We start from the raw sequence: 24572 nt of genomic DNA on the forward strand, positions 1-24572 counted from the left end.
CTTTGTACGGACGGCCTTGCCGATCACCAGTATGTTGGACAGAAGTCGGAGAAGCACCTCTTTTAGGGCCAGAGTTAGTTCAAGAAACTACCGAGAAGGTGAAACTAATTAGGCAAAGGCTTGAGACCGCCCAGAGTAAGCAGACAAGCTATGCAGATCAAAGGAGAAGACCTTTAGCATTTAAAGTTGGAGATCATGTGTTTCTGAAAATACAGCCTCGCCGAGGAGTTGTTCGTTTCGGAAAGAAGGGAAAGTTGTCACCTCGCTTCATTGGACCTTTCGAAATTTTGGACAAAATAGGAGAAGTAGCGTACCGTTTGGCTCTACCGCCTCAACTAGCTGGAGTACATAATGTTTTCCACGTCTCTATGCTACGGAAATACGAGCCACACCCTTCTCACATCATCAATTGAGAGGAAATTAATCTTGATGAAGACGTGACATTTGAAGAAAAGCCTGTCAAGATTTTAGATCGTCGCGAGAAGAAATTACGAGGCAAAACTATACCATTGGTTCGAGTTCTCTGGAGACATCGTGGGACGGAAGAGTTAACGTGGGAGCGAGAAGATATGATACGTGTCAATTACCCTAAACTTTTCGAGTCTAAAGGTACGAATTAATTTCGAGGACGAAATTTTCTTTTAGGAGGGCAGATTGTGAAAACCCATCATTTAATTATTCCTAAAAGAAAATAAATAAATTAATTAATTAATTACTTTTGTCTACAGTCTATCTGAGGGCTGGTTTGGCTTATCCTGTATAAGTCAAAAAGTTACTCCAAAATCCAAAAAGATATCACTATTCACCAAAAAAAAAAATTAAAAAATCAATTTTCTTCAAAATCACTATTCACCGAATTGATGTGTGCGGCAGTGCTGCGTGCGGCAGTGGAGGAAAAAGAAATGATTGGGTGTGGTTTTTACACACACCGTTGTTCGTCCCATGGAGGTCATCACGGGTCCCGTTTTAATAATCTGAACCGTTCAATGTGTAGAAATCTTCCAGTACTATATGTCTGCAAAAAATCACATTGATCGGATATCGATAACTATATGATCAAATCAGTTATGTACAACAAATGGATGGTGTTATAATTAATGATTGAAAAATAAATAAATCTGATCAGATACCTATCGATATCCGATTAACGTGATTTTTAAAAGGTACATAGTGTTCGACGAGTTACACACATTGAACGGTTCAGATTATTAAAATGGGACCCGTGATGACCCCCACGGGCCAAACAAAACCGTCCAGTGCTTTGTACAAAAATTAGCCAATAATTTCCAACCCCAATTCACTCCAGCCGGTTGTACGGCTGGGGCCCACCCCTCTCTAATCATCTCTTACACACTTTTTTTATACAATTTTTTAATACACATTTTTCTATAAAAAGTCAAAAAGTTAACCCAAACCTCCATATTTTTTTCTCAACTTTTTTAGTCCAAAAAGACAAAAAGTGCACTTTTTTAGGACACCCCAAACCAGCCCTGAATTGTATTTTAGTGTAAAAGTTAGTTTTAAATTGACTCAATTCAATCACTAACAAAGGCATTATTAAGAATAATAATTTTGTGAGTGTTCAATATTTGTTGGTTATAAATTATTTTAATTAGGATTCAATATAATAATTATTCTTACTAAATACCTTAGTTAAAAATCTTAGTGTATCAATTTTCAGAAACCCACACAAATACAAATACAAAAAAAAAAAAAGAGAAAATCAAACATTTGCAGAAATTTGGTGGATGCTTTCCCACGTGTTGATTTGCATGCTTGTTTAGGGAAGAAGAGCTAATGATGCTCTTGGAATTGAGAGAAAGAAAACTTAGAATGAAGAGAAAGAAAGAGAGAGAGAGAGAGATTTGTGCAACAAGCATTGTATATATATATGTATGTAAGTCTTCATTGTCTATAGGGTGCATGCAAGCATTCGGAGAGAAAAAAAAAAAAAAAAAGAGAGAAATCCCTGAAGCAACCAAGCTTAGTGATATGAGAGGAAGAAGAGTAGGAGATTAAGGAAGTCAAAATTCTCAACCATTTTGTCACCCTACAACTAAGTAAGAAAACCTTCTCAACCCTCTCATTTCTTTTTATTAGTGAAACTTTCAGATTACTTCCTTCTGATTAAAATGACTACTCATAAATAGAAATTTTATATGTATGTGTAGGAAAACTGTGTTGAGAATAATCTATTTTGAATCTGCCAGCATGTTTATCCGAATTTTTAGATAATTTTACACTCAAAATCTCGAGATGATTTCTTCTACAAAATTATTGATAATGACGTCTAGTTTATCCAAAAAATTTTGGAAACAATTTTTGAGCTTTTTACGAATTTATACAAATTTTTAACTAAATCTGAAACTGTGTTGAGAATAATCTGTTTTGAATCTACCAGCATATTTACTCGAATTTTTAGACAATTTTATACTCAGAATTTCGCGATGATTTTTTCTACAAAGTTGTTGATAATGATGTCTAGTTTATCCATAAATGTTTGGAAACAATTTTCGAGCTTTCTACGAATTTATACAAATTTTTAACTAAATCTGAAACTGTGTTGAGAATAATCTGTTTTGAATCTGCCATCATGTTACCCGAATTTTTAGATAATTTTATACTCAAAATTTCGAGATGATTTCTTCTACAAAGTTGTTGATAATGATGTTTAGTTTGTCCAAAAAATTTTGGAAACAATTTTTGAGCTTTCTACGAATTTATACAAATTTCTAACTAAATCTGAAACTATGAGACAGATTTTATCATGTATTTGAAAATTTATTTAAAATTCTATACTAAGCCAAATCTGGTAATTTCTAACTAAAAGATGAAATTTGAGAAGTCTAGTTTCATGATAAATTTTTAGATTATGGGTTTGATCTATAAATTTAAGCATGGAATTAATGTAAGGAAATGTGACAAATCTGTGTCATAAACACCCTTGGAAATTGTTTGGAATTATTTATAAGTTATTTTTGAAAAATGCTTTCTGAAAAATAACCATAACATATTTATTGAGTATCCTGTAGATTGATATGAATTTTAGAGTTGTATAAGTAATGTATTTATAATTTTAATTGCAAGATATATACTCTGAAAATTTTTTCTGGACAGAATAAAATCACCACTTTAATATTTTGCTAGTCTAATTTTGTAAATCAAAAATTTGTGCATGTGTGTATTTAGGGTTTAATTCTTGTATCTAAGTTATTATTTCATACCATGGTTTAAATAAATTGTTTATTTAAATTCTGTACTTTTATTTAGTATTGTGTGACACGTGCAATATTTTATGATTGAGAATTTTAATGAGTTGGTATAACATTACTTGTGATTAAAAATTTGGAATTATTTGTGATTAATATCAAAATTAACTGAAATGATTAACGACATATACAAAGTTAACAATTGACGGTTAATACCAGTTGTTCGGGGTGAGTCTTGGTTTAAAGACTGTACAGAATTAAGGGTTGACGGTTAACACCGGTTGTTCAGAGTGAGCCCTGGTTTTGAGAATTCTCACGTAGATTGTGTTGTGAAACTCTAAGATGCCACGGGACTTATTTGAACCCTTTTCGGTATTCGGTTTTGGAATAAGGGTGGATATGCATGTGGCACACAGGGAGGTTACTTACCCTTGGCAGACCGTTTCCTTGGGGCAGACCACGGATGCCACTACTTGGATATATAACTCCGGACGTGGGCATCCCTGGTAGTTACGGTTGGTAACACTTAAATATTTGACCAAGGGAGGGTTTCAAATTAACCGTTGCCATGCTTAGTGGTTGGTAAGTTAAATCTCTTTGGTGAGATTCGAGTGTCATTTAATTTATAAAAATTACTGAAATTATTCTAATGGTTGTAAATTCTGTGTATAATTATATTGTTATCTCATGTTTAGAATATTATTATTTTTCTCTTAAAAAGAATGGTAGGTTGGTTACGTTTTCTTACTGTGTTGCAAAACTCATGGCATATATTTTGTTGCCCTAGCGTTTCATGCCAGATTATGTTGAAGAAGGGACTGAGGCTGAAATTGGAGCTGCTGCCAATATCGAACCTTGGCTGACTTAGAGTCAAGATTTTATCGAAATAAAATCCTGTTATCCCTTGTATTAGGATTTAACTATGTTGTGACGTTGGGTGTAAATTTGTAGTTTTATTTTGTTGTTGGGCTTTGACTATATAAGAAATTAAAAGTTCCTAATTAGTAGTTAAAACTTTATTTAGCAAGTTATCGTTATTTAAATCTTATGATGTTTCAAAAGAAAAATTTTGGGGCGTCACATGTTAAGCTGAACCAAACACATCAAAATAGTTTAAATTAAGCTAAAAGCTGAAATAAGCCTTACCAAACAGGCCAATTTAGTCATCCAATAGTATCACTGCACACTATTTATATTTGGACTAGTGTCCAGTTGTCTCCCCAAAGGAGACAAACAAGTAGTGAAATCCACTATTTTAACCAATAATATTCAAGTTGAGACATTACCTATATTTGTTCCAGGACACAGTATAATTTCTGAGAAAGTCTACTAATCTGAACTTAGCCCTCGTTTGGGAACATGTTTTTTTAGTAACTTTTGACTTTTTGGCTAAAATGCGATGTAAAAAAAACTATTATGTTTTGGATGACTTTTTGGCTTTTTACGAAAAGCTGTGCAAAAAGTAGAGAGAAAAGTGAATCTTTGACTTTTTGGTATGGGTTGTTGGTTTTTTGATTTTTTTAGTAACTTTTTGACTTTTTAACTAAACTGACCTGTTGCCAAACGAGACCTTAGTGTCAACTCTATATGAAGTGTGAAAGCAATTAATTTCTAAATGAATAAGAATGAATTTGTAATATCACTTATAATTTCTGGTAATGTTAGGGTTTATTGATGAGATGCCATTTCAATTTTTTGATCAAACCCGACCCGTTTACTGGTCAAGGGAGGCCCGATTCATAGGCGTGACTTGGGCATAGAGATGACAATGGATAACCTACCCTATGGGTATCTATGGAGACCCAACCCAAATACATGGGTTTTCCCATTTTTTCTTATCCGTCGGGTAGGATAAGTGATATTCTTTAAATATCCACAGGGGATGGGTCGGGGATGGGTACCCACTAATTTTCCCATATGTTTTTTTTTTTTTTTTTTTTTTTTTTTTTTTTTTAAGATTCACAACCAAAAGCTAAATACACATTCAATCTTTTTTCTTTTCTTTTTAAATTTTTTTTTTAGGTTCACAACCATTTTTTTTTATAAGATTCACAACCAAAGCTAAATATACATTCAATCTTATTTTATTTTATTTAGTTCAACAACAAAATCAAATCCACATTAACTAACATTGTCACATTATTCTTGTCAAATTTTATATATATCTAGAATTTTTAAAATTTATTTAGAAAAATTCTATTCTTACAAAAAAATTCCATCTTTTTAATTTTTTTTTTTAATTTTATGTATCTCATTCTCCTCTCTATTATTTGATCTTCGATAATCTGAAGGTGAGTTATTACTCTCATTTCTATCTTCTTCTTCTTCTTCTTTTTAAAAAAATTTATTTACATTTATAGAATGAATTTTATAGTTTCAATATCTCCTGCAATTGTTTTATTGGATTTCTCTCTGATTTGATGGTAACCTTAGATTGAGAATTTCTCAATTTCATCTTAACTAGGAATCACCTTAATTAAAATTTTGTACATTTTTGTCTTCAATTTCCATGTGTTTGGTTATGATTAATTACGCATTTTTGATCGATAGTCACAATCTTGTCACCGCTAGATTGTTGTTATCGCAAATCGCCATTGTTGTAATGAGAGGATGAGAGAGAGTGAGAATTAGAACTCTAATTGTCAACAGAGTAGTGAAAACTTATGGAGAAATTATTTTTCGATGTGCCTAAAAAAAATATATGGAAAAATTAATGGGTACCAATCCCCGGTTGAGATTTAAAGAACATCACTTACTTACCCTACCTGACGGACAAGAAAAAATGGGAAACCCAAGTATTTGTGTTGGATCTCCATGGATACCCACATAGTAGGTTATCCATTGCCATCCCTACTCTATTGACAATTAGAATTCTAATTCTCACTCTCTCTCATTCTCTCACTACAACAACGACGATTTGCGATGACGACAATCTAGCGGTGACAAGATTGTAACTATCGATCAAAAACGCGTAATTAATCATAACCAAAACATGAAAATTGAAAAATTCAATCTAAGGTTACCATCAAATCAGAAAAAATCCAATAAAACAATTGCAGGAGATATTGAAATAAGAAAATTCATTCTATAAATGCAAATAATTTTTTTTTTTAAAAAAAAAAGAAAAAGGAGAAGATGGAAACGAGAGCAATAACTCACCTTCAGATTATCGAAGATAAATTAATAGAGAGGAGAAGGAGATACATAAAATTAAAAAAAAGATGGAATTTTTTTTTGTAGGAATAGAATTTTTCTAAATAAATTTAAAAAATTCTAGATATACATAAAATTTGACAAGAATAATGTGATAATGTTAATTAATGTGTATTTGATTTTGTTGTTGAGCTAAATAAAATAAAATAAGATTGAATATATATTTAGTTTTGGTTGTGAATCTTAAAAAATAAAAAAAAAATAAAAATAAAAAAATAAAAAATTGAATGTGTATTTAGCTTTGGTTAAGATTGAATTTTTCGAAATAAAATTTAAAAATTCTAGATATACAGAAAATTTGATAAGAATAATGTGACAATATTAATTAATGTGTATTTGATTTTGTTGTTGAGCCAAATAAAATAAAATTGAATGTATATTTAGTTTCGGTTGTGAATCTTAAAAATAAAAATAAAAAAATAGTTGTGAAATTTAAAAAAAATAAAAAAATAAAAAAAAGAGATTGAATGTATATTTAGTTTTGATTGTAAATTTAAAAAAAAAAAATAAAAGACAAAAAAAAGGATCAAGTTAGATCGAAGAATATTCAAACTCATTAAGAGATGGGAGAGTAATACCATGGAGAATGAGGAATGGGAAATGAAAAAAATAATTATAAAAAAATAGAGATAAAGAGCGTTGATGATCCCTGCCTGGACACAGAAAAGTCTTTAACAAAGCCACGGATATTACCTATGCGAAGCGAAGAAGTGGCAGTCTACGATTCGATTCGATCCCGTGTACTGTGTGATCAAACTGCAAATCATTGAGAGGAGAGAACCAGATGGGAAGTAGGAGTAGAGGCAATGGAAACTACACAAACCCATGTCTCACAATGCATCAGCCCTGGGCTTCTTTGCTTGTTCATGGTATCAAGCGCATTGAGGGCAGATCTTGGCATTCCCCTATCAGAGGTACCCTTTTAATTAATTCCATTCCACACCCCATGTATCTCTTTTATCTTCTTCTAGTTTTGTATAACAAATTATATGATTTGATGTTGTGCAAAAGGTAGTAGCTTTAATTTTATGTCTAATTGTTTTGTTTGATTCCTCAAATCTCCAGAATTTGGTTTTTTGAGTCTCATGTTTTGGTGGGTCGTGGGTTTTTCTTCTTCTTTGTTTTTGTTTGATTCTGTGTTGATTTTGGGTTCTATTCTTTCTCTTGTTTGGTTCATGGGTCATTATGATCTTATTGTATTATACTAACAGCTTGTTGGACACCCCACCTAAGTCAAATTTCAACAAGGGCAAAACCATAAAATTCTACACCCACTCTTAGCCACCACCTTCTCCCCTTTCTCCCTCAGCAATCACTGCCACAGGGGAAGGGTGGGAGAGGGTTAGGGTTTGGCAGGGAGGGACGAGGAGGGGCTGCGAGGAGGGATGGGAGGCCGGTAGAAGAGGTGGATGATGGTGGGTGGGGGCAGGGTTGGAATTAACTGGGGCGTTCAAAGAAAAAGAATAAAATTCAAAATTGAGTATAGGGTATCCAAAGAGAGGTTTAACAATATTTTTGGGGTGCATATGGATGTACCTTTTGAAGATTTGTTGCATAATTTGATTTCCAATAATGCCTGTAGAATTGCTAATTGAATGAATAAATATGCCACATATATCTACTAGATATTTACTTATCTACTAATCAATTTTCAAAACCAACCCATATTTCTCATTCTGCAAACTGCCCAAAAATTTAGATATAAAATTGCCAATGCATGACTTGTGCACTTGCCACTAGTTTTTGCTATGTAATGCCATCCGAAATTTGCTTATGGTTGAATTGTAGCAAGGGAAGCATATCAATAATACTATGAGATTTGCAGCTTTCAAGGATGGATAAAATAAAAGAAACATTCTTGTACCGTGATTATAAGTAGTTTGCTTACCATGTTCCACTCTCAATGTCATGGATTATCAAAATATAGTCCTTTATTTGGCACAAGAGTCTTGTGCAATAATAAGTGGGCCTTATGGGAAGGGATTCGAGCAACTGCTAAGTATCCAAATTCCAAAGGTAATGAAATGAGGGGCAGAGACAAACTATTGAGTTTATTTATGTACTTATGATCAAGTTATTGATTTTGTTAAAAGATTATAAAAAGCTGAAAACAAAAGCACCATATACTTATAGAGTCCGTCTTTTAAAATAATCCACTATTTCTACTGAAATGGCATTTATGTCATTGTTTAAAGCATTAGACTGCTCTCTCTCTCTCTCTCTCTCAGTGCATATATGATTGCTTGCATGTAATTCTAGTGAGAATGAATCCTACTATTCTTTCTATTTTTTATATTTATTTTATGCAGGCCGACTTTGGATTCATGCTGCTGGCAAGGTCCCAGATCCGGCCACAATCAAAGCAATGGAGGACTTCTACAGGGAAATTTATGCAGTGAATGGGATAACAGATCTCAAGTTTCCAGAACATTATCCAATTTCCAGATTGTTAGGTTTGAAATTATCTTTGATAAGGTTCTACTGGATTTGTTCATTGTTTCTTTTTATAACTATAGATATGCACATTATTTTTGTGCATTTGTAACTAATAAGTTGAAAAGAAAGACTCAGGTATGAATTTCTACAATAATTTCTGCAATACTGTCTTCCTTGGAATTTGTGGGGGACAGACTAGATTCTTTTAATAGGTCACCTATTAGGATTGATTAAATAAGAATATTTCTTTTTTAATTTGTTTCATATCAATCACGTTGTTTCAATGTTCTAGACTCTTTATCTTCTTTTTTTTTTTTTTTTCTCTCTTTATTTTCTCGTATTTCCACAAGGGTGCACAAAGTACCAGATTTCTATGGTGTCTGGTCATTATTGCTCTTGTTTATACAAATGATATATGATTTATGATTCTGAGCTACGTTACATGGACTCTCTGTTTTGTGAGAGGTACTTATGTTGACACGACATGACACGACACGGGTACGGGTGTGGAATACGGCCGAGATATACAAATGGATACGGCTAAAACTCAGAGATGGAGAGAGAGAGGGCTGAAACTCACCTTTGTGAAGCAAGTCTAGTGGTGAAGCAAGATCGAAATGCGAACCCTAGTCGCAAGCTTGACCGAATCGAAAGAGATCATTGTGAAGACCATTCCACCCAGTAAATGATCCTAGGGCTTCGATTCCCCTTTGGTTTCGGTCTCAATCTCGATCTCTCTCTTTGTTCTCTTTCTCGATCTTAGTCTCCGTTCTTCTCTCTCTCTCTCTATCTCTCTCCCTCCCCTCCTTTTCGTCTTCTCCTCTTTGTTCTCTGTTCTCTTCTTTTAAATTAGATTTATGTTATATATTATAAATTTATTAATATAATAATATATAATATTATTCATGTTACATAATATCATCCAGCCAAAAAAAAATTGTATAATATAATATATCATAAATAATATAATTTTTATTCCTAAAATAAAAATAATTTATTTTATCATATATAATATAATTTATTTTATACCTAAAATAATTTTTATTTGTTATTCCTTAACTTTTTTTTAACTCATCTTAACTTTATATAATATAATATAATTGTTTAATATAATTATTCCTTAACTTTGTATAATATATTTAATTTGTTATTCCTTAACTTTTTTTTAACTCATCTTAACTTTATATAATATTATATAATTATTCCTTAACTTTATATTTGTTATTTCTTAATTTTATATAATATAATTATTTAACGTATTCTTGTACTTGTATTCAAATTTGGATTCATATCCACATATCCTCAATTTTTAATTTTGAAGTGTCCAACTCATAGATATGCACCCGCACTCGATATCCACATCCAAGTCTGTGTAACGTAGATTTTGAGTTGAGAGAAAGTATATATACTACTGTACGAGTACGAAATAATCTTCTTGCATAATCCTGTTGATCAAGTTTGTACTCCTTCGAATGTTGTTGTTTTGTTACCTGAAAACACAGACGTGATCTAGCCGGCGAGTATGTGCCGGAAACCTCTCCGATGCCCAAGTCAGCAAATAGACAATAGATAAAAGCTCTGTGTATTTGAGAGTAAAAATTGTAATACCTGTACATAGGTCCTGTATGAGCTTTTGTAGATTCTGCTTGGCACAATCCTAGTAGGACTCCAACTCTCCTCAGCAGAGTCCTCCTAGGAATCACACTCATTAGGATAATACCTATCCTGATGACACCCTTCTCACTACCAACCAAATGAGATGGCCCAAACCTCCTTACCTCGGCTCGGTAGCATCTTAACCGAGCTAGGAAGGCCTTGCTCCACACCAGACAGAACCAGGGCAGTCTTCAACCGAGATAACCACTCCGGAACCTCGCACCATCGTACCCCGGTCCTGCTTTGATATAACCATCTCGGTTCAAGCCATGGGCCGAATACCCGTCCAGTCGATGACCGAGCTTAATCCATTCTCATTTCTGCCCGTAGCGCGGCCTAATGACCAAGAGTGAACCTAGCTCGGTCCATGCAATAGATGGCCTTAGCTCGGCCTTATTTAGATATAAATTGTCCTCTCAATTGCCCCTTAATTCCATCTGCAGTGCATGATTGGGATTATTCTTCTCCAGTCGAGCTAGATGTACAAGCCTCCAACCGAGCTCAATATTATCGGGCTCCCAATTCGCTCGATCCGGAAATGTCTTGTCAGTTGCTCTGCACGCCGTTTCACTACTCAAACATGTTTGAAACGTTATTTATTCCTCTGGACACGTGGCATGCCCCCACTAGTCAAGTACACCTGTTATAGCCGTCTTGTACTATGAAATTTGAATAATCCCGCCCATTTTCGCGCCTATAAAAAAACCCATTTCTTGAACCAAAGCACTCTTATTGTTCATCTTCTCTCCCTTGCATTTCTGAGTTCCATATCTGTATTCTAGCCCCAAAACTAGTAGCCATACCATCCGCTTCACTCGTCCTTTCGCTGGTTGGATTCTGCCTTCAAGCTTTAAACCTGTAAGTTGCTAATGTCTCTCTCTTCCTCTTTCTGGCGTTCTCTCTCTTTTTTTTTTTTTTTTTTTTTTTTAATATTAATTTCCATGATTCCAGCACCTAACCCCCATATATGCATGTTATATACACTAGAGTGTTCAGGTTTCAACCCAAAACCTCACACTCAAGCTTAAATTAGTTTAAAACATGGTCTTTGATCCAAAATTGTGCTGTGACCGAACTAGAAATTTGTTTGCAACCCTTAGGCTTGTACTTGACCGAACTAGAAGCGAGCTATATCTTTGTGCATTGATCACCAACTGTGCTACAAACCTTGAGTTGGCCCTATTTTACGGCCGAACTATCTGTAACCCAGATGCAGCCGAGTTAGGCTTTTTTTACTTGTTGCCTATTTACTTAGCTCGGTCCAGTTTATCTGGGCATAACACTTTTTCATTTCCACTTTGCAGATTTGACTAGGTTGGCCAGGCACACCCTTGCACTTTGCCCCTGGGCAATTTTGCTCAACCGAGCCATCCAAAGTCACACTAGCGCCGAGCAAGGCTGTCGTACTCATTTTTACATAACAATCTTCAACTTTAATGGGTAAATACTGATTCCGGGTAGACTCGCCTGGGGCCATGGTCGAATTCCGAAGAGACTACCATATTCCTGATGACGTCCACCTCTCCTTAGCTGAGCTAGACACCACACCCTGGGACAAACTGGGCTTCGTCCCTTTTACAGTGATATCGATTGTAGAAGCCGGGCTTCGGTTTCTTGTACAGCCCCTTATGTGCGAGTTCCTAAGACAAGCAAGATTATGTCTAACCCAACTGTCCACAAGCTTATAGAATAATAAACGGTATCGCCGAGCTAAACCGCCGGCTCGGCCTCAGCCTTGGATTGGCTGAGCTATTTCATCAATATTCGCTAGGCCAAAATGACGACGATTGGGTGTACTACCTTAGAGTAAGAAGAGGTCGAGAAAAAATTATAAAAGACTCTAGACAAAGATCTAAACGATGATGATTTCTTCTGGGTTTCTGGAAACTTTGAAGACCATGAAGCCCAGATACCGGGCTATAACATCAACTGGAACAAGGGAACAACTGGTAAGGACAGCTCGGTTCATTTTTCTTGGTTATCAAAACAGCTCTCGTACTAACCCGTGTGTTCTTTGTTCTTTATACAGATTTGAACCACTTAAAATCGACTTACGTTTACGCGAATCAAGATGCACTTCGAGCCGCGCTACGATACCAGCATCGCGAGTGGACCGAGCTACTCGACGTACAACCGACCTACCGTTACAGTGGCAACAGGAAGACCAAAGTGACCGACTTCCTTCTTGAACCTTCCCCTGAGCCAGATCCCATTCTTCCCTAAATCAACCTAATTTCCCTTACAGAAGAACAAGAAATGGCAAAAAAGAGGGCTGTGCGAGCACTTATCATCGAGCAGACCTTCGGTGAAGTTCAAATCGAGCTAGACCCATCCGGTCAACCGCGTGAAACAATGGTCGCCTTTCCCACTACTAGGGCCACCACATCTCGATCGAGCAAGCGTGCATGTACCTTATCGACCAAACCGCAATGCCTGGTGGATGAGGACACTGCGCTTCCTGAACCTGTGTTACCGAGCCCAGAGCCCGTGCGCTCTGACCGAGCAAGCCCATTAGAATGGGCACCCTCTATGACCTACAAGAACCGTGCTGTAACCACCACGGATTCAGTGGTTGCTGACAAAGACCATATGCTCGCTTTTAACCTCTCTAAGAGTGTTTGTCTACCACCAGACATGGAGCATCATGACTAACTAATCGAGCTCAAAGCTATTCGCTCGGCGACCAAGTCGATGGTGCTTGTAAGTTCTCTCATCTAGGTGTTTCCATATTAACTATCTATTTGCTCGGTTTATCCTAACCTCTTCATTTCCTATCCGTAGGCCCTGTAGAAAAACCATGTGGCCCACAAGCGTGTGCTTGAACTCTGCAAGACCGCTTGGTCGGTCGTGGCTGATACAAACGCCAGGGTAGCCGAACTGAAGGAGGCCCGGCTAAAGTTGGCTGAGTTGGAATCCGAAAACAAACGTCTGATCGAACTAGTCAACGTTGCGGAAACCGATAAACAAAAAGCCCTAGTAGAGAAAAAGGACCGCTACCTGCGTGAATTGACAAAGTTGGAAAGAAAGAAGAATGCCGAGGTCACCGAGCTGAAGAAGATGATGGAAGACGCTGAAGACCGAGGCTTCAAAGAAGGGGAGGCAACCTACGTCTTGCAATGTGAAGTTGCCAAAGACATCTTTTTCAAATGCAGGTGGAAGGCTGCTGCTGTCAAGCTCGGTCAGGGGCCAGACACCGAGATCTTTTAGAACCCTCCCCCTTACTTCATTCCAAGTTACATGACGGACTACGCCAACGTGGTCCAACAAAAGTTTCTTCAAGAGAGGGAGGAGGAGGAAGAATCCCCTGAACCAAATAATGCCCCACCTGCAAACATTGACCCCGGTCTCTAGCCTCTTCTGCCAACTCGGGTGGATCTTCTCAACCAACCAGTGCCAAGTACGGTTGAGGGGGTGCCTGGAACCGACCTAGTCCATGAAGTATTCACCGAAACCGGCCTACTGAGTGGCGAAGCCCGGGTTGATCTAGATGCTGATTTGGACGATCTTTTTGCCTGATTTTCTTCTATTCTTCACTTTCAACGAAAAATGTAACCGGGCTACAAGCCCCTCATCTTGTAATGGATTTCTAATGAATGAATTTTTTGTTTGCTTTTTGACATCTTTTTGTTCGGCCACTGTACTTTTTTCCTTTAGTGTACTATATATTTTTTTTTCAAGCCTAGCTGGCCTAATTTAGCTGGGCCTTCCCTTATTCTGCCCACCTTTTTTGGTCGAGATAAATATCTCGGCTGGATGGCTGCTCCAGGATTTAGATGAGTGTTGGTCAAACCTGCCAACCTTCTTCAGACAAGATCCTTATCTCGGCTGAAGAAAGAAAAGTGTTGGTCAAACTTGTCAACCTTCTTCAGCCTAGATCCTTATCTCGGTTAAGAAAAGTGTTGGTCAAACCTGCCAACCTTCTTCAACCTAGATCCTTATCTCGGCTGAAGAAAGAAAAGTGTTGGTCAAACCTACCAACCTTCTTGAGCCTAGAGCCTTATCTCGGTTGAAGAAGAAAAATTTGTTGGTCAAACCTGCCAACTTTCCTGAGCCTAGATTCTTATCTCGACTTTAGGGACGAGCTAAATATTGGTTAAATCTGCCAATTTTTTTGAGTCTGGATCCTTATCTCGGCTCAAGAAAAGAACTATGTTGGTCAAACCTGCCAACCTTCTTGGTTGCCCCTAGTTGGCAACAAGTACGAACCATTTTTACAAACTTGGGAATGAATTTTGCTAGAAAAAAGTCTACTTGGTTTTTTGAAATAGAAAAATTACAAGTGTCTTTAAGAAAAACCTAAAAATAAAATAGTTTGAGATTGACTGTGTTCCATGGTCTGGGAATAGCCTTGATGTTCATATCTTCTAAGTGATATGCCCCTTTTCCTGCTAGACTAATCACTTTGTATGGTTCTTCCCAGTTAGGTCCTAACTTGCCATCTCCCGGACAATTCTTGTTGATAAGAGGCAATGTGCACCGATGCCCTTTCTCTTATTTCTTTTGCAAGGTTGAGTTCGAGGGCTATGGCTTCACTATTCAAGTTTGGATCAAAATTCTCGCTTCTAATTGTGGGAAGGCGCACTTCCAGTGGAATTACTGCCTCCATGCCATAGGCCAATGAAAAGGGTGTTTCTCCAGTTGATCACCGATGTGTGGTACGGTAGGCCCATAAAACACAGGGAAGTTCCTCAGCCCACTTGCCTTTTGCTCTCTCCAAACTCTTCTTAGACCGTCTAAAACTACTTTGTTGGAAGCCTTAGCCTGGCCATTAGCTTGGGCGTACGCCGGTGTAGAGTTGTAGGATTCTATCTTGTATTCTTTGCAAAAGCCCCTAAAGATTTTGCCATCAAACTAAGTGCCGTTATCGGATATTATAGCCTTGGGTATGCCGAACTGAGTTATGTTCTGCCAGACGAATTTCTTAACGTCTTTTTCTTTTATAGATGCGAGTGTTTCTACCACTACCCATTTTGTAAAATAGTCCGTTGCTACGAGAAAGAACTTTCTGTTGCCAGGCACAGTTGGGAGTGGTCCTACTATATCCAGACCCCACATTGAAAGGTTCACGGGCTGGTCAATGGTAGAAGCTCTCTAGCTGATTGATGTATTTGGTGTGCGAACTTTTGACATTTCTCACATCTCTTGACATACTTTTTTGAATCTGCTTACATGTACGACCACCAATATTCTTGTGAAATTGCTCTGTAGGCCAGCGATCTTCCCCCTTGGTGGCTTCCGCAGACACCTTCATGCAAGGTTTTAAAAAGCGGTCGCAACCGTTACGTAACGGTTGTGGTGCTTACCGCCACCCGTTACAATTACTTTTGCAGTGTGATTAAGATTCATAAGTGTGTCGGCCATAGCGGTTGCCGTAGCGGTTGTGACGGTACCGTAACAACCGTAACGGCCTGTTACGCATCGTTACGTAATGGTTCCAAACTGCTTCTTTCAAAAAAACACACAAAAAAAGAAGAAGCTGAAAATAGGGGAAGAGGGATAAAGAGAAGAGGGAAGATAAAGAGAGAAGATGGAGGAGCCAGAGATAGAGAGAGAGAAGAGGGAAGATCAAGAACATGTCATTGATTTGTTGAAGCAGTAAGACCTATGCTATTCTATTCAGGTGCTATCACTCAACCATTTTGTTTGTGTGTGTCTATTTATATATTGTTTGATGATAATAATAATAATAATAAGTGTGGTCATTATCTATTTGGTTTGGTTAAAATATGTATATATATGTATTTATGCTCTTATTTATTCTCTTACTTTTGTCATTGTTTATCTTATATATAATAGTTAGTGATTGATTTTTTGTATAATATAAAGTCATTAATTATTAAAATAAAATGTAAAAAACTCAGTTTATAGTTATTTAAAAATATGAAATATATTGGATCATATTTAAACATTTACAAAAATTGATTAATATTTATTTTAAACCTAATAAATATGATCATGGAAAACAAATATGCGTATTGGTAATTTTTTTTCAAATTGTGCGAAAAATAAAAAAATTCACGGTTCTGGTTACCGCAACCGTTACACTACGGCCTTGACGCCCCGCAACGCAACCGCGCTACAGTTAGCGTTACAACGACCGCAACCGCTTTTCAGAACCTTGCCTTCATGTATTTTGAATAAAAATGCCTCGACCTTACTGGGATGGACACACTTCAAGTAAGGTCCTGTGAAGGATTTTTTGTACAATGCTAGTGTTGGAGAGAGCCAAAATCGTTGTGATTTTACTCTAATTTTGTTGGCTTCTTTCTTTTCTTTGGATAAGATGCCATCTTTTAAAAATACTATGATGGGGTCCATCCAGGAAGGGCTCAGCTCGGCACAACATGCTTTGGCTGCTTCGGGTTCTTCAATACTTGGTTTGGGTAGGACGTCAATCAGCAATGGATATGGGATAGATGTATCTGCCATTAACGCAAAATCGGCCAGCTTATCTGCTTTACTATTTTCCTCCTGGCCGATTTGCTCTATCCTGACTACTTCAAACTTCATGATCTTCTTTCTAATCAAGTCTTGGTACTTAGGCTAAGTTTGGGAAGATCCAAAAAAGTCAAAAAGTCAAAAAGTTACTCAAAAAGCTAAAAAGTTAACACTATTCACCAAAAGTCAACAATTACGGCTGCACAACTCCCAATTCAAATTTTTCCCTACAAATCAATTTTTACAATTTTTTATTACACATTTTTCAATAAAAAGTCAAAAAGTTAACCCAAACATCCATATTTTCAACCTCAATTTTTTAGTCCAAAAAGACAAAAAGTGCACTTTTTTAGTCTTCCCAAACTTGGCCTTAGTCATCCTATCATCCTTTGCCTCGTATTCGCCTGAAATCTGGTTGACTACCAGTTGGGAGTCACTATACACCATCAGCTCGGTGGCCTTCATGCGAAGTGCTGATTTTAAACCTGCTAATAATGCTTCATACTCCGTCTCGTTGTTGGATGCTGGGAAGCCAAGGTTAACTGCTTGTTCAATTGTTAGGCCATCCGGTGAGATGAGGACTATGCCAAGTTCTGCACTGTGCCTGTTGGATGCTCCGTCCACGAAGAGTTTTCACATTTCTTTTACGAATAGCTTCCAGCAAGTGAAGGGATCGGATGATGTCTTGGGATCAAGGGCGTTGCTGATGCCTTCTTCCAGGTTAATGTCTGCCGTTGGGCTTCGATCCTCACCGTCTAACTGTCTCAGGACTTTACTTTTGGGTGAGTCCTTGCTGACAATGCTGCAGTCTGTTCCTTCTTCCCATTCTTCAGGGCTGGATGGCCTGCTGTTTAGTTGAGCGTCCTGTTTTGGGAGCTGCACCATTCCTGCGGCACTATCCCCCCTTCTTTCGGTTGCTTCGGTCAAATCGATTGGGTAAACATGATGACTGCCTGGTGGGAACTCGGCTACGAAGTCTGCCAAAGCCTGGGCCTTTATTGCGGTTCTTGGTTGAAACTTAATGTCGAACTGCCCTAACTCCGCTGTGCATTTCAAAACTCGTTTTGAAATGTTCGCCCTTTCAAACAAGGCTTTTAAGGAGAAGGCTGTTAAGACAATCACGGTGTGAGCATGGAAGTAGTGCGACAATTTTCTTGAGGCCATCATCAAAGTTAAGGCCAACTTTTCCAATTGCAGGTATCTTGTTTCAGTGCCCAGTAATGTCTTGCTCACATAAAAGATTGGCAAGTGTTGTATTCCCTCAGCTCTTACCAACACCGCGTTAACTGCATGCTGGGAAACTGCTAAGTGCAAAAAGAACTTTTCTCCTGGTACTGGGGTTACTAACAACGGAGGAGAGGTCATGTAGTCTTTCAAGCTTTTCAGGGCGCGGTCGCACTCATCATCCCACTTAAACTTGGCTTTCAGTGCCTGGAAGAATGGTCGACACTTGTCTGATAACCGACAGGCTAGTGAGATGCTGCACCTCTTTGACTGTGTTGGGCCTCTCGAGATCTCGGATTGGCTTTGATCTGAAAGAGATCGGTTTCTATACCCTGGTTGGTCACTAAGAAGCCCAGGAATTTGCCTGACCCTACGCCGAATGCGCACTTAGTTGCGTTAAGACGCAACTTGTGGGACTTCAAAATTTGAAACATTTCATCTAGGTCGTTGAGATGGTCCCTCTCATCTCTGCTTTTGACCACCATATCATCTATGTAAGCCTCTATTGTTCTGCTTAACAATGGTTCAAATATTTTGGTGATTATCCGTTAGAATGTAGCCCCAGCGTTCTTTAGGCCCAGTATAGTCCTTTGGTTGTTGTAAATGACGTGACCTCCTGATCCGATTCATACATAGCGATCTGATGGTAACCATGATACACATCAAGAAAGCTAAGTCGGTTATGCCCTGCTATTAGGTCCACCAGTTGGTCTATTTGTGGTAGGGAAAAGCTGTCCTTTGGGCATGCTTTGCTGACTGTTTTGTAGTCCACGCAAACGCGCCATTTGTCGTTCTTTTTTTGTACCATTACAGTGTTAGAAATCCACCTATGATAGTGTACTTCTCTGATTGCTCCTGCCTCCAGCCAGTTTCTCACTTCCTTTGCTACTATCTCTGCGTGGTGGAGTGCCGATCGGCGAGTTCGCTGTATAACTGGTCTGGCAGTTGGGTGGACATTAAGTTGATGGCAGATGAAATTAAGGTCAATGCCAGGCATGTCATACGGTGTCCTGGCGAACACTTCGATGTTAGAGGTTAAAAATTTCATGATCTCTATTCTCTCGGTGCTGGACAGAGATGAGCCGAGCAAAAAGAACTTGTCTGGGTTCTTTTCATCTATCCTTACCTCTACCAAGTCTTCCATTGCCTTCTGTTCCGCTGTTCGTTGCTTTCTGGCTCTTTTACCATCTGTACAAACCCTTTCGCAGCTTGGCAGTCGTTTACTATGACAAAGCACTGTTTTGACGTGATTTGGTCCCCTAAAACTTCTTCAATCACTCCGGTTTCATTAGGGAAACGTAACACTTAATGGTAGGTTGATGCCACGCCATGCTCTTCCCAAGATTATGTTGTAAGTGGAAGGGACTCTCAATACCCAAAATTTCACCTGTTTCGTCATCGTTCCTACCTTGACTGGTAGAATTATCTTGCCCACCGGCCATTTTGGCATTGAGTTAAAGCCGACTAAGGAAGATGTTGTAATGCCAAGTCTCTGTCCTCCAATTTTAGTTGTTTAAATGTCTCGTAGTACATTATTTCACAGGAACTCCCTTGGTGTCGAAGTTCTTGACGCGCAAAGTAACCACCAATGTGTCGTTGTAAGGGCATTGTAACCTTGCCAAGTCCTTGTCAGAAAATGAGATGAAGTTCGTTGCCTCTGTTTTTCCCGTTTTGATGGGAGGTTGTGCATTTAGTACCTCTCTCAAGTGTTCAGCCTTTTTGATCATCTCTTTGAGCTCAAATACCCGCTATTGATTATCCCTTGGGGTGGACCGTTGACTGGCATCCCATTCGGCTTGTTGCGGTCCTGGGGGGTCGACTTTGTTCCTCCTTCTATATACTGGTTCAGGTGACCAGCGGCCACTAACTCCGCCAGATGTTGCTTCAACGGTGTACAATTTTCAGTTCGGTGCCCCTTTTCATCATGGAAGGTGCATCGATACCTCTTATTGTAGCCCCTCTGTGCTTCTCCCAACTTGGTTGGCAGCCGAACGAAGGGTTCGTCATGTATCTCGCTAAGAATTCGGTAGATAGGTTTGTTGAATATCGTGGTAATGGCAGTGCGGACTCTCAACTTCCTTGCTTGTCTTCTCTATTGGCTCGTCTTCCTCGCCCATTCTTGCTTGGTTGTTCTACCGTGTTGACTTTTGCTACAGTCTTTCTATCTGGCATCGCTGTGGTGCCAGATTTTGCTTTAGCGTGGGCGCTATCTTCTTCTACCCGGATGTGCTGATGTACTCTCTCCATTAGGGCCTCCATTGTGAGGGGTGGCATCATTGTCATTGAATCCCTCAACTTGTTACCTGTCGGTAAACCCCGTTTGTACTGTGCGATGGCAAGGTTTGTGGGGCAATCCCCAATCTGATTGAAAGTCTCCCAATATCGACTGTTGTAAGACTTCAACGTTTCCTTTTCGCCCATGTCAATGGAGAGTAGCTGGTCAATCTCCATTGGCGTCTTGGTGTTTGTTCTGAATCTGGTCACAAATGCCTCTGCCAACTGTGCCCATGAAGCTATGCTACCTTCTGACAACCTTTCAAACCATGTTAGACCTAAGTCACCAAGGCTGGAAGGAAATAAGATGCACATTAGGGCCTCGTTTCATCGATACACGGCTATAACCTGGCGAAAGCGGCTTAAGTGCATGTAGGGGTCTGACTTCCCCTCATAAGTAGTGAATTTGGGCTCGTGGAAGCCTGAGGGTAACGGTGCGTTCTCAATTGCCGGAACGAATGGTGAGCTCTGCAACCTTGCTTACACTTTATTTGCTGGTTCGTAAGCAAGGCGTGGTATTGGCATCCCTACCTCGACACTCCCATGTGTCATAGGAGCCAATCGCTGTAGAGCTGAAACTCTATGAGGGTCGCGAGCCTGGGTGACCTCCTTCCATTGGACCCTCTCCTCTAGCACTATACATAGGTCTGTCGACCCAGGCAACTTCGTGTGCCTGGATGTCGTTTGGTGCGTGTGCGAGGGCCGATAACTGCTTCCTTCCGTGTAAGATCTTTCAGTCTCGTTCTCTCAGACCGGGAGTAACGAGTCCTGGAAGTCCTTGATTGTGTATCGCCTGTCCTGAGGCTTCTACTTTCAGCTTGTGATGGTGTGACCTGTCTGTCACGATCTTTTGAGTGGTAAGAGCATGTGTTGCCTCTGCGCCCCTCTTCCGTTGCCATCCTTTTGTCCTTTATCTGGCACTTCATTGTCTCCATGTCGGCCGCCATCCTCCGTATCAATTCGTCTTGCTCCCTTACCCGATCTTCTAGGCCTGAGGATCCAACCTTCGCCTTTGTCTTTCAGGGCTTTGGGAGCGACAAGGATTGGAGCCCCGTCTTTCACGGGTATCCCTCCGCGGGTTTCGTCGCTGGGGATCTAATTCTGCCATGGGCAGGATAAAAGGTAAGTCTTCGCGCCTTCTACCCCCCTCCGGGGTTTGCCCATCAATGGCAGAGTGTGGCAAGTCTTTATTGTGCGCCATTGAATTAAGTTGAAAGAAAACTTAATCAAGAGGTTCGTCCTTTATGATTGTAATTCTTACAGACGGCGCCAATTGTACGAGCACGAAATAATCTTCTGGTATAATCCTGTTGATCAAGTTTGCACTCCTTCGAATGTCGTCGCTTTGTTACCTGAAAACACAGACATGAGCTAGCCGGCGGGTGTGTGCCGGAAACCTCTCCGATGCGTAAGTCAGCAAATAGACAATAGACAAAAGTTCTGTGTATTTGAGAGTAAAAATTGTGATACCTGTACATAGGTCCTGCATGAGTTTTTGTAGATTTTGCTCGGCACAATCCTAGTAGGACTCCAACTCTTCTCGGTAGAGTCCTCCTAGGAATCATACTCATTAGGATAATACCTATCCTGATGACACCATTCTCACTACCAACCAAATGAGATGGCCCAAACCTTCTTACCTCGGCTCGGTAGCAGCTCAACTGAGCGAGGAAGGCCTTGCCCTAGGCCAGATAGAACCAAGGCAGTCTTTAACCGAGATAACCACTCCGGAACCCCGCACCATCGTACCCCGGTCCTGCTTTGATATAACCACCTCGGTTCAAGCCTTGGGCCGAATACCCGTCCAGTCCACAACCGAGCTTAATCCATTCTCATTTCCGGCCGCAGCACGGCCCAATGACCAAGAGTGAACCTAGCTTGGTCCATGCAATAGATGGCCTTAGCTCGGCCTTATTTAGACATAAATTGCTCTCTCAACTACGATTTTATTGCAATTTGCAATCACAGTACAGTTTTTCCTTGTTTGACCTGAACTTCGTGTGTGCGTTTCTACAGTTTTGTGTAGAGATATTTAAGTTGATGCAATACTATGGCCAATCCAAAAATTTTATTTCTTGATTTAGGTTGTGTTGAAGTGGTTGGTTGTGTTACACGTGAAGAGCTAGGTTGCTGGGAGGAGCTCCCTGAAGGGGTGGGCATCTAAATTTTACTTTTCATATCTATGGATATTGATGAAAAAATGTCTATGATTCAATATTGGTAACATGTCTGCTATGTGAAATTTTGACTTTTTTCATGTACAGGTTAGGCTAGAGGGCCAAACAGATTATTGCTGGCTTTGTGAGCAACCACAGGTTTGTATTTTCTATCCACTATTACTTGGTAGTTTTCATTACATAGAATTACATGATGGTTTGTTTTTTGTTTTTGGTTTTTGCGTGTTTTCAATATGTTGAAGTGATTATTGTCCTCAACCAATGCAGAAATTGATAGTACCATTTGAAATGCGTGGCTTCCAAGGTGTTTATAACTTGGAGAAGAAGGTAAAAGGGAAACAAACGTATCTTATTTCTGTATTGGTTTCCTCTTTCTTAATGTTCCATTGGATATTTTTGCATAGAGTATCTCCAATCCTTCATCAACTTCAAATTTGATGAAAAATAGTGTGGCCAACCATATTATCAAATTTGTATCAAATTGAGGGAGATGCAATTTTTTCACCAAATCAAGGATGAACCAAATGTTTCACCAAATTCCCAATAGTCATTTAGCCTCCGTTTGGGAAGTGGGTTGGCTTTTTGGTTTTTTGGTTTTTTTGACTATTTTAGCCTGGGCTAAAAAGTTTGGTTTGGGAAGGGCTTTTTGACTTTTTGACTTTTTTGATTTTTTTTGTGAGAGAAGACTGTAATGATTATGGGTTGGATGTGATGTTTTGTTTGTTGTGGCTAAAATAGCCTGTTTTGTCTTTTGTGGCTATTTTAGCCCCAACCCAACTTGCCAAACACCACCTTATACATAAATTTGATGAAATTTTAGAAGAGTAAGGATTGGAGATGGTTTGCTTTCATAAAAATTGGTTAAAACATTTTTTCAAGATAAATTTTGAGATTTTCAAAAAGATTTGATGAAAAAAGAGAGAGCAAGGATTGGAGTATTCTTTATCAGATCAAAGCTTTTAACCAAATTTTTCTCTCAAATTTGATGAAAAAAAGAAGTAAGGATTGGAGATGCTCTTAGACTACTTAAACCTTACTCTTCCTCTTGGAAATCTGCACAGATATATGAGGCTGCAGCCAGAGGTCTTTGTCCGGTTAAAGCTCCATTGCCTGTCAAGTTCCCACTTCCGAATCCACGAGATCCTTTCTCATTGAAGCCGGGATCACTTGCATCCAACTCAAATGGCTCCAAAGCATCCGAGACTGAGAAACGACCGAGTCTCAGTGCAGCCATAGCTGGTGCCCAAGCAGCTGCCACACAGTTCTCAAAGAAGAACAGTGACCGACCTATGATTCAAGACCGAGATATGCCTGTTTCCACAAGAACGAGGAACAAATGTAAGGAGGAGATTGAAACTTCTATTGAGGCTCCTAATGTCTGAATTTTCAAGGTGAAAATTTCAGTCCATATTCTCATGACGGAGTTTTGCTTTTGTACCATATCTGTAATTGTGAAATTGTCAAGTTGAGAAGTAAATTCGGCCACATTGTGAAAATGGAATAAATGACCGTTAATCTATTGGAGTTGGCTCACTAGTATATGTTTGCAACTATTTTATTTACTCATTTGTGTTTTATGCATGTTTGACTATTCTGATATTTTGTTTTAGTTTTATCTAGATGCATTTTACTTGTCGTTTTGTCAAAAATATGCCTAGTTTTGTTTAGATGCATTTTGAAAATTTAGATAATCTGAGACTAATCTTTCTGTAGAAAATTTGCTAATGCATAGAGGCTTCATTGGATATGAATTCCAATCTGAACAGAACACTCACATTTGGCTTTCACACTCTCTCTTTTGAGCCATGGAGATAATTTTTTATTTGCTATAATAATATGTAATCTAGTATTTATTTGTTGATACTCTATTTTAAATTAACAATAAAATGTTACTTTGTTAAAGGTATTATTTCATTTTACTTTGTTAAAGTTATGTTTTTGTAAT

General features: G+C 38.6%; 1 protein-coding gene and 1 long non-coding RNA gene across 2 annotated transcripts; both read left to right on the forward strand.

Annotated features, from left to right (window-relative positions):
- Positions 1-6928: 6928 nt before the first annotated feature.
- Positions 6929-24189, forward strand: LOC114279639 (uncharacterized). Its single transcript, XM_028221915.2, has 6 exons — positions 6929-7336; positions 8732-8875; positions 22535-22602; positions 22715-22765; positions 22895-22954; positions 23689-24189. Exons 1-6 carry the CDS (start codon positions 7207-7209, stop codon positions 24007-24009), a joined length of 774 nt encoding a protein of 257 aa, XP_028077716.2. The 5' UTR covers positions 6929-7206; the 3' UTR covers positions 24010-24189.
- LOC145792157 (uncharacterized) lies at positions 9430-14130 on the forward strand. Its single transcript, XR_014331329.1, has 2 exons — positions 9430-13214; positions 13296-14130. It is a non-coding gene; the product is annotated as an uncharacterized LOC145792157 (long non-coding RNA).
- Positions 24190-24572: the final 383 nt, after the last annotated feature.

This window comes from Camellia sinensis, chromosome 6 (assembly GCF_055761805.1).
Source record: "Camellia sinensis isolate YWXY chromosome 6, ASM5576180v1, whole genome shotgun sequence".
NCBI classification, from domain to species: domain Eukaryota; kingdom Viridiplantae; phylum Streptophyta; class Magnoliopsida; order Ericales; family Theaceae; genus Camellia; species Camellia sinensis.